Source organism: Aptenodytes forsteri, unplaced genomic scaffold, assembly GCF_000699145.1.
Source record: "Aptenodytes forsteri isolate BGI_AS27 unplaced genomic scaffold, ASM69914v1 Scaffold193, whole genome shotgun sequence".
Lineage (NCBI taxonomy): Eukaryota > Metazoa > Chordata > Aves > Sphenisciformes > Spheniscidae > Aptenodytes > Aptenodytes forsteri.
In genome coordinates, this window is record NW_008795405.1 from 11166961 (window position 1) to 11178439 (window position 11479).

The following is an 11479-nucleotide window of genomic DNA, read 5'->3' on the forward strand; positions in this document are numbered from 1 at the left end:
AAATTTAGACTGTGCAGGATGAAGGGCTTTCAGAACACATCTTCTTTTGTTTCATTTTACCTATCTAGCTAAAATGAGAACCTGGCAAGCTGGCAGAAAGTTTCTGATAGTGAGACTTCCTTAAAAATGTCTGTTTCTCTTCACTTAACTAATACAGTTGAGGTATTAGTTATTTTGATTTTCAACATCAGTGGATTTGATTTTGGTGAGCTAACTCCTGTGCTGATACTCTTTTCAGGTGATGGACTATAACATCAGTCTGGGAAAACACCTTCTTCCCTTGGTGGTGCAGGTGTTGAAATATTGCACTTGTCCTCAGCTAAGGCATTACTTTCAGCAGCCTCCTCGCTGCTCCCTCTGGTCCCTCAAACCTCACATTCGGCAGATGTGGTTAAAGGCTTTGCTTGTCATTCTCTATAAGGTGAGTGGTCTTAAAAAGACACTGTCCACCTTAAAATTTACGCTTCTATTTGAAATATATTACAGGGGACACCTAACTGTACTGCAAGTGAAAGGAACTGTAAAGAACACTTTTCTTTGATTTGCTTACTCACTGTGTTTAATTTCAATGATGTCTGAAGTATTTAGGCTTTCATCTGTGCTACTGACCTGTTACTTCTGCTGTCTACATTGTCTTTCACGTGGTTACCTGAGAAAGAAAAATATGGATTTGAAAATAGGAAAATGCTATATCAAGTTCCAATGAATAGTATTTCGAGTAACTTAGAATTAGTTTTAAAAAAATTGAGTAACTTTAAATAGAGGGTGGTCAGCTTAACAGCTTGTGTTCTTCAGTTAAGTGGTGCTTTTTAGGAAGTGTTAAAATGTAATGTTTTTTATGCACTAAAATGGAGCTCTGAATACTTTTGATACGCTTAAGAAATTTCTAGCAGGTGTATAGGGCATACAAGGAAGTGGAGACACTAGAAATGAATGATAACATGCTGATTGAAATCAAGTATTTGGAGAACAGTTCTGATGAGAGACCTTTTGCATTATTATTAATAGTTGGCTTTGTCATGAAAGTCAAGAAAACAATATATTAGATCTTACTAAAAGGGATTTTTTTTTAAATTTTTTTAAATAATTCTGTGTACAAAGCTGAAAACAGTCCTGCTTCTCATGGTGTATTTAGAAATGTATGATCAAAGGAAGGCAAAGGGCATCCAGCTGACAATATTCTTGTCATTTTTCTATTTTACTGCCTAAATGTTTATCCAAGGAGAAAAGTTAGTTTTTAAGCGGAAGTTTTTCTCTTTCACTGAACAGTACCCCTACAGAGACTGTGAAATCAGCAAGATTGTACTTCACCTAATCCACATCACAGTCAATACCCTCAACGCTCAATATCACAGCTGCAAGCCCCATGCAACTGCTGGTCCTTTGTATAGTGACAACAGTAACATAAGCCGATACAGTGAAAAGGAAAAAGGTACTTTTAACACTCTTGTTTATATGATAGTTATTGATTTAATTCATTAAGTCTTACAGATGTTGTAGAAACGGGTAAATATGGTCTGAATTTTAGAACACAATACTCAGAATTAAGTCCAAGGTGTGACTTATCTGACCAGCTATACTCATCTACAGTAAAAGAAATTCACAATTTCTCTGTAGGCTAAGCATAGCACAGCAGTCTAACTTCTCTTGGAGGGAGTGTACCTTAGACATAGTAGTTCAGTCACCATGCCTGGATAGTCCTTGGCCTTTCTATGATGATATTAACTGATCATGCCCACTCACAAGGTGTGCAACCAGCCTGACACCGCATTCTGATTATATTTTGTAATAATGTGGCATAGTAGCAAATATTTGTTGAAAAGAGAAAATGATGAATTCAGTCTATAGTTTGCTTTTCTCTGTAAAAGGAGCTGAAGTTGACTAGCTGACATGCAGGCATATATGATGTAGACGTCTAAAGGCAGAAGAGAATGGTTCAACCGTTACAGTCTGCGTCCGATTGTTAACTCTGTATGTGCTTGCTAGCTGTAACAGAGGTACTGTGATGGTGTGAACTGGTGTAAGGTTGGGGCTTGAAATAACATGGTGTCACTGTGTGTAGTTCCTTACAATTGTGAAGTTTATTACGTGATAAGTATTTATGATCAAAGTTTAACAGGTTCTTTTGACGTTAATCTGTAGCTGCCTTTCAGCTATTTTGCCTTTTAGCTGCTTATTTGCTATTTACATCCTCCTTCTCAAACAGTCTTCCTAGTGTGCAGCAAACTCTTCTTCTGAAGAAGAATATAAGAAGCACTCTTTTTATGCATGTCAGTACCTTTTCCTCTTTTGCTGCTTGTTGCTCATAAAAAGATCCAGCAGATCAAGGACACAAAATTTTTTTTACCTGAACACCCTATTACTCAGCTCTAGCAAATTAAAGCAACCTTAAAATGGATGTAAATGATGTATTGCATATTCTTACTCATTTGGATGTTTTGTATTGCTAGCGGAGGGCTAAGGGGGTTCAAATAACTGTGGTCTTACTATGAATTTGTCTTTGTTTTGAGCTGAGTTAATGACTTAATTCATAATGACTTAAGAATGCTGAGGGTAGTAGTAATACATTTATAAAATACATTCAGTTTCTGGATTGATTCTGAGATGTTTCTAAGACAAAGCAAGGTGCCTAAGTACGCAGCTTGCTGTTCACAGTAAGTGCCAAGTTAGGTTTAGAAAACTCGGTGTTCCAATCCCATGTCCAACATTGATTCCCTGGGTGGCCTTGTGTCTCACTTCATCATTGTTGCCCTATGTTTAAAGTAAGGAGAATAATATTTACTTGCTTTCCAGAGCTGTTGTGAAGGGTTTTGGGCTGCTCAGAGGTAAAGGACCATAAATAGGCAAATTTTACTCTGTAAATGCTGACTTAATCATAGGGCTGATTCTCCTCCTTTGCTGAAGTGCTGCAGAAAAAAAGAGGACATAGGAAAGTTCTCTTCCACCTGCAAGAAGCAGCCAGTATCATTTTGTAAGGACTTGGAAAGTTGAAGCCTTTCCCACTGTTTCTAAGGAGGCTTGTTTAGTCTTTGGTCAGGTAGTGTGTGTGCTGCTGTCATCATCAAAGGTGGTGTTTAGATGATCAACAGATGAGGATTTCATTGTCAGGCAGCAAGAATCCCTATGCTAAAGATGGATTTTCCCAGTATTGAACCTTTTTCCTAATTTTTCTGCCAAGCTTTGTTGTGGGGATCATGGAATGTGTACAGACTGTTGTAGGGCTGATGATAAGTCTTGTGAGAAGAAGCATTTGTTGCCAAGGGGAAGAAGTAGTTAGACACATAGGACATGATGTTAAAAGTGATCTCCTAACTTACTAAACCCAGTCCCTGTAGAAATTCTTACTATTAACTTTGATTTTTCTGGATTCTTCATATCAATTAGGTGTCTTATCCCTGATGCTTTTAGGTGGCAGTTCCATAGCTTCACATGTAGTAGAAACTTTCCTCCAATTTCAAAGCTGAAGGTATTAATGTCCAGTTTAAGTCTTCAGTTTTTGGCCATTCTAACTCTTTGGCTTACTTGCCTTTTCATTCCTAGACACCAAAAGCATTTCCTCTCCATGTTTGCTTACTAGAATAAACAAGGTGAACTTTTTTGTTTCTTCTCTTGAGTGCTCTGTTTTCTGTATTGTCCCACTAGTGTTTCTTACTTCCTTGGAAATCAATCACTAGACACGATAGATATGGATTTTTCCTTTTTTAATTTCTTTTTTTATAGCCATTTCATACAGGTAATGTGGTTATTTTTTGATAGGTAAATAGATTTGGATCTTTCTTACTCTCTGCCATTTTCAACCAGCAAGTCTCAAATTAGAGCATGATGTTTTACTACTTAGATCAATAATTTCATAATTCATACTGTTAGGTCTTATTCTATTACTATTACCAGCTTCCCAAGATTATCCATTTCCTTTTTCACTTTCCTATTTTGCTGGTTTATTAGTGACCTTGCAGTTCTTGTACTAATTTCAATCTTCTTCAATTTTCAGTTTCTCACTGAGCACTATAGAAGTTATTTACTCAAGTCAGTATCCAGATATATTCTATTTCTTCCATCTAAAGAATCTGTATTATTATTAATAGGAAAGATCAGCTTAGAATGGTAAAAGCTTTGATATACTTTTGTTGCATTGTAACCCATTTTTCATTTATCTCTCTCCTTTCTGACCTTAATTCAAGATGTAACAAGAATGGCAGTTATACCTGGGATAGAAATTTTCTTGCAAACTTCAGATGATTCTTCATTTTCCAATTCAAATTTAATTGAAACTAGCTGAGTTTTTGTTACACAGACAACTTTTCATTCAAGGAATTGCACTCTCTTAAGAGTAATAAAGTTTTTTCTTTCTCCAGCAGAGGAAGACAGTGTTTTTGATGAATCTGATATTCATGATACACCAACTGGACCTTGCAATAAAGAATCTCAAACTTTCTTTGCAAGACTGAAAAGAATTGGTGGCAGCAAAATGGTGAAATATCAACCAGTTGAGATGAATGCTCAGAGAAGTATGAATTGTTTTGTTGGTATAAACTCATGCAGAAATACAATTTCCTACTCTTAGTTTCAAGCTACCACCTTTCTTTGTAGAGCTGGTTGCACTGCCTTATTTGAATACAAGGACTCTGTCTGACTTTTGAGAGCAGGTACTCCTCATTTCCCTGAATGAACTCTCTTACAGGAGTCTCGAAGTAGGCACTCCAAAATAAAAATATCTAAAATCAGCAATTGTTTTCTGAAACTTTAAGCTCTTTTGAATGTAAAAAAGCTTAAGAGGATTTGTTGCAATTTTCTTCCACCATTGGGCTGAAGATTTTTACTCAAATTTATTTTTTCGCAGAAACTGATTTTTTTGATGAGGTGGGACTCTAGGGTAAGCCAATTTGTTGTTGCTGCTGCAAATATTATGGTATTCCATTGGTAAAAAGGGTCATTTCATGGTTTCAAAAAACAGGAAGGATTTTCTTTTCAAATTTAGGTTTCTGAAATGAATACCCTAAAAAAATTGAAGAGATTTCCATCACCACCCATCTGCCTTTTTTTCTTTCAGGTGTTTGCACGGGGGGGAATGATTCTGACTGGAGCAAACATCTACTTTAACTTTTCTCACTGCTTTTTTGCATGGTGATTCATATGTGGAACATTTTGAAATATGGGGATAATAATGATCAGGAATATTCTGGTTTATGTGAAAATATCTTTCATAATAACAACAGTGATAACCTTTTAAAATGTTCTCAATGAATGTGTTCACATAGTAAAATACCAATGCAGTGGTACTACCAGCAAGTATAACTGTGCTCACTTTACTCCTCCCTAGGATGGGGAGGTATGACTGTGGTGCGATAGTTGCTAGACTCTGCTGGGGTCTAGGATCACTGGGGGAAAAATTCTCTGAATACCTCTCTGATCTCAGGCTTGTGCTGCCCCATCCTCACTGCTGTTGCTACCCTTGCTTCTTGAATTAGAAGCATCCATTTTAAGCCCGCTTTGGTGCAGTAAATAACATGTAGATCTGCTCTAATATACACTCATGTCCAAATGGTGTCCACAATTCTGTAGTCCAAATTTATTTTGAAACCTCTTCAGAGTGGTCTGTGTAGCTCATTTCTTCTTTCATCTCTCATGCCTAATGTAGCCATCCCAAGTGTCTGTAGAAATTACTTGCCTTTGCTATATTCTATTCAATGCATAAGGTTAAACAGTCTATCTTCAGGGCACATCTGTCCAGGATAAGTAGAATTTGGATAGAACTTAGATAAATCCTATTATCCAAATAGTAGGGTTTTTTGTTGTTGTTCATTGTAAAAATCTGTAATGTGGCTTTGAGGTTAAAACAAAATTTAGACCATTTTGACTAATACTGGGTTTGTATTTGAAATGCCAGTCATTTTTGAATCGTGAGATAAAGATGAATATATGCCAGAAGTCTCCAGCTGAGGTAGTATTAGCTCTTTCTGTTTTAATCAGGTGAAATAGAGCTGGCTGAATATAGAGAGACGGGGGCCTTACAAGACAGTATTCTACGCTGTGTGAGAGAAGAAAGCATTCAGAAAAAAAAACTGCGCTCTCTAAAACAAAAATCTCTTGATATAGGGAATGCAGACTCCCTGTTGTTTTCATTAGATGAACATCGCAGGAAGTCCTGCATAGACCGGTGTGACTTAGAAAAACCACCTGTCCCTGCTGCTTACGCCATACACAGGCAGAGTGATTATGGACGATCTCGGCAGAATTCTTCTACTAAAGCTGAAAATATAGAAACACAAGAAAATCTTCCTCGTACAGAGAGTTTCCAGGAAACAAGACGACCTGTCATACCAGAAGTTAGGTTAAACTGCATGGAAACCTATGAAGTGAAAGTGGACTCTCCAGTTAAACCTGCTGGTCCCAAGGAGGATTTAGATCTGATAGATTTGTCCTCTGACTCAACATCAGGTCCTGAAAAGCATTCAGTACTCTCCACTTCAGACAGTGACTCTTTAGTCTTTGAACCACTTCCTCCCCTTAGAATAGTGGAGAGTGATGAAGAAGAAGAAACAACAAACCAGCTGAATGATGAGGTCTCTGGCAAAACTGCCGCATCGTCTCCCTCAACTCCTATCAATGTCTCTGCACTCAGTCTCAGCACAACTCCTCTGGTCCAGTTCAGCATTGAAGATTGCTCCAAAGACTTTAATTCTAAGGATACAAGCAACAATGCTTCAGCAGGAATAGAGGAGATCCTTTCCACTTCTCCAAAAGATCAAAAGGACTCTTCAGAGACAGTTAAGCCAGCAGAACTTCAGGATATGTCCTGTGGGAACCCACTAACACTGAAACAGAAAAGGGACCTGCTGCAGAAGTCATTTGCCCTTCCAGAAATGTCCCTTGATGATAACTCTGAGTTCAGTGTGGAGGAAATTAGACCTAGTGGAGCAATTCCAAGCCCAAATGTAAAAACAGTCCTTCTTAAAGTCCCCGAAGATTCCGAAAACCAAACAGAAAGTGGTAAACTTGATACCAACACAGAGTCTGACACTGAACAAAACATGGAGCAGAAACAAGTAGAGGAGACTGAGGAGTCAGAATTTAAGATTCAGATTGTTCCTCGCCAAAGGAAGCAGAGGAAGATTGCTGTGAGTGCTATTCAGAGAGAATACCTGGACATTTCCTTTAACATCCTTGACAAGCTGGGAGAGCAGAAGGAGGCAGGTGAGCTCAATCACTGACTCAATCAAAAGGCTTATTACTGCATGAAGGTTTTAGTAACAGACCAGTGTAGGGAGAGATGTGTGTATGTATAGGGAACAATGTGTATATATAGCATCTGATGTCTGAGCTAGCTGAATGCTTTCAGGTGTTTGTTTCTCACAAGGAGTGTACTAACCATACAGGTATCATACATGTATGAAGGCCCATTTGAAAAGGAGGTGGAGCTCAGTGACAAAAATACTGGTTCTGATATCCAAGTTAGGGAATGAAACTCCATGGTCTCTTTATATGGGGAGTCAGAAAAATTGTCATATTTCTGTGCCTTTTATCCTGCTAATCTAGTCCATGCTACGCTGATTCTCTTTTGTGTGTAGTGATTTTTGGCCTTTTTCTTCTGCAAGCATGAGGCAGTGGAAAGCAGGCTGGATCACGAAGTGTAAAGCTGAGCAGTCTGTAGACTTCAGAACTAAGAGCACTTGGAATTAACAACAGTTTGCATTTAGGATCAGACATACACACATTTTGTTTTTATACACTAGAAACTTTTTGTAGCCTTCTTTGTATTGGGTATCTACAAAGTTTACATGGCTTGTGTTTGTTAAAGATTTAAAGTTTAAGCATGGGGAAAGCCATACGGTATTTCTGTGTATCCCAAGTTTTTTCAGGTCATTCCAATACAGGGTTTTGTTACTAAGTTTTTCAGGTGGAGAGAAAGTGTGTTTTAGCTGTTTCCTCAGTTTCCAATTGGATGTGTCAAACAGTTTTAAAAACTATATGCTGCTGCCTCTTTACTTCTGTGGCTGCTTTTTTTTTTTTTTTTTTTAGGATTTTCAGTTATTAAACTTTTCCCAGTCTCTCTTTTTAACATATTAATTAAAAAACTTTACTTCTGGCTGTTTTTTTTTTTTTTTTTTTTAGGATTTTTCAGTTATTAAACTTTTCCCAGTCTCTCTTTTTAACATATTAATTAAAAAAGGAAAGAATCCTTCAGGTCTCAGTTCTTTGTTGCCAGTGAAATGAGGGGGAATATTTATGCATTCCTGACCTCACATCTTCTTTCTTAATTGCTTCAGAGGGAACCATAGTATAATTTCCTATTGCAATATTCCACTTTTACAAGGAGAAATCATTCAGTGTGATCATAGTTATGCTGTTCCCTTTATGTTTCAGGCCTATCGTCCCATTTATGGTTCCAGTAAGCTGAAGAACCGCTGGAGCTTTGTAAAAACAAGAGAGAGCGGAGTGCTTTTGAACTTTTCATATAGGTTCTTAGAGAAGAATGATCATGAAAGAATTGTGCAATTAGACTCAAATGCTTTTTTGACCATTAGTAAGGGCCAATTTTCATGCAGTAACTAACACTATCATCCTTGAAACTGCTTGGAAGGGCTGTCCCAGTTCTGAACCACCATGTGGAACCTAGGATTATAGCATATATGGTGGTCATTTGGCGGCATGCATCTAAGTATGTCACCCAAGGGGGGCATAAAACATTCATAATGACTCATTAAGTGCTCACTTACATTACAGGTTGATACAGGCAATTTAGAAAACTAGGTAATTTAGTGACTTGGGTAGTTTAATGTATCTCATGTTCTGTTTTGCTTTGTTTAGCCTTATTGATTAGTTTATTTGGGAACATGTGTTGTAATTCATTTAAGTAGGTTTAATATCGCCATCATAATGGGCTGATTATAATTTCAAAGTCTTATTCAAGCTTTGTCAGCCTATTATACTTCCATATGTTTTAGAAGGGCTTCTGATATAACTGATCTCTGAATTAAATATCCAAATCGGTTGTTTCTTCAAGTGCACGATGCTGGGCTACAGAGTTTCCTGCCTGAGACTTTTTACACCACAGATACATGTTCATTTTTATAGGATATGCTGAAACCAGCCATCAACACTTGAAAATTTCTTTGCTTTATTCTTCCCATATTGACGGTATCATTTATCATAAGATAAAAACATTAGTTTTAATGGCTTATTAATGATAGAATCTTAAACTCTTTGAATCTTTAGGATCAACTGCTAGATCAGCAGTCTTCTGAATGAAAACTGATAACATGTTGGAGATAAGGCTTTTAAAAGATGCTAAGCTGTCACTTAAACTAGCTTTACATCAGTGGTACCACTCTTATTGCTATGTTGGTGGTTCTGATAATCACTCTGTGAGTGGGATCAAAATCAAACTCTATGCGCATTTATTAGTTCTGAGCTCTAAAGAGCTTAGGTAGAAATCTCCTTTAAAAAGTGATTTTAAGCAGTAGATCCCTGTGCCTCTATAAAAATTCTTACAACACACACACTGAATCCTTTTAAAACTGCTGGGAATGCCAGATGGTGAATGGATGACTGAAAAGATGTGAAAAAGGCATCCAGGGAGAAGACAGATGGAAAATATTTATTGATTCTAAATACTGAGAGTTTAAGCACAATTTTCATGTGCAGATCCTGCTGCCAAAGGACTTTCAACACTGGAAATGCCAAGAGAGTCATCATCTGCACCGACCCTTGAAGCAGGTGTCCCGGAGACAAGTAGTCACTCTTCCATATCAAGTAAGTTTACCTCTGGTTTGAGGATTAAATCTAAGTTGCTGTATTTGTGAATCAGATGCATGTCATGTATGGTAAATGCCTTCCCCTGAGTTTCATTGTATCTTGGAAGTACAGCTGTGTTGGATATCATTAGAACTGTTAAATCTGTGATGATCAGCAGGATTTTAGCAGTTAGTGGCTGCAAGATTTTCTGTTGTGACATGGCAAATTTGACAAATGTGGTTTTCTTGAATTAGAATAGGTAGCAGCTAAAAACAATATTTCACTAAAGCTGAATGTTTATTTTGCAGTGAGAGAAAGCGTTATCAACTGTCAGTGCACAGAAGCAGAGGATGAGAGCTCCACAGGGCTGTTACTATGGTCCTCAGTACATTTCTTGCTGTACCTTTAGGAAAAAAATCTCTTGCAATTTTTGTAAAATGCCTTGAAATGCCGCTTCCTCAGCTGCTCGCTGAAATGCAGTAACTATTTAGCTGAGACTCCCATACCCATTTCAATGGACAGTGAACTGGGTTGGTTTAAGTAGACATTGACACATGGCTTAACAGAACAGATGTAGATAACATTGGAAGGTGGAAGCATCTTAAAACACTAACAAAATCCAGAATGGTGTGCCCATCCAGGTAATGTTAAGTAACACATCTGAAGGTTGATGGGGCAGGACTCTGACTAGTACAAAAGGGAGGGGGAATAATGACCTGCTTTGATACCAGTGAGCTGCTAGATCAGCTCAACTGTCTTGCTGAACTGCAATTTCAGATTGCTGTAGAAAAGTTAAATTTTAATTTCTGAAATTCAGCATCTGCTGATTTGACTGGAAGGGATGTCTGGCCTATTAAAGGAAGGTGTTATTTTAGACATGCTAGATGAGTACTCCAAATTAGAGGTTTCCTCTCCAGTTTTACCACAGGCGTCTCGTGTCATGTACATCTCATAGCCAGAGTACATTTGTTGGCCACCTAAATGATACAGGTGTCACTTACTAAAGCAGCTAAAGAGGTGCCAGTTAAGACCTATCTCTGTCTGGTTTCACTGAGTGTTAGGTGTTCCTGTAAATTCCAATATATGAAATTGGGAATAGTATCTATATGATACTGAGCCTACATTCCTTTGTAAATATTCCTTTCCTCTTTCTGTGTGCCTCAGTTTCCAACTGCAAAAAGGGACATGGATGCTTCCATTGTGCCTCTTGTCCATTTAGGCTGAAATATTTTTGACTTTCTACTATGTGTCTTTACAGTGCTTTGCATAATACACCCTGATCAGGACTGTGAGCACAAGGCACTCTGTAACACAAATAGATAACATTGCTTGTACAGCCAGTGCCTGGCCACAGAAAGCATACATCATTAACTGTGATAGGAAGATTTTGCCTTTGGACTTCTCTTCTTGAGTAGAGAATTCCACAGCTATGGAGGAATGACTGACCAGATCTCTAGCTAACATATGAAAGGCTCACCAGCTACTATACGAAGGTTACTGATCTTCTCATAATTGTTAGGTTTCTTGTAGAAAATCTGATCAAGTAAAACTTCCCTCCTTATGCCACTAGTCAGTCATAGGCATGAAAAGTCATGTGCTGGTCCACAGCAATCAGCCTGGCTCCAACACTGTTCAAAGGCTGGCAGCTCTCTGGGTTTTTTGTTTTTTAGATTTTTTTTCTTAACTTATCAATATTTGAAATCATGGCTGGGCTTGGGAAAACAAGTAAAAAAACTTTGAAAAC

The 11479-nt window shown here is 37.7% G+C and overlaps 1 protein-coding gene across 1 annotated transcript in view; it reads left to right on the forward strand.

Annotated features, from left to right (window-relative positions):
- The window catches only part of UNC79 (unc-79 homolog (C. elegans)), a 124491-nt gene that overhangs the window by 53073 nt on the left and 59939 nt on the right, over positions 1-11479 (forward strand). Inside the window, exons 27-31 of the mRNA XM_019472480.1 lie at positions 239-421; positions 1270-1432; positions 4359-4508; positions 5971-7194; positions 9646-9753. Coding sequence (XP_019328025.1) covers positions 239-421; positions 1270-1432; positions 4359-4508; positions 5971-7194; positions 9646-9753 — 1828 coding nt within the window. The remainder of the gene's footprint in view (positions 1-238; positions 422-1269; positions 1433-4358; positions 4509-5970; positions 7195-9645; positions 9754-11479) is intronic.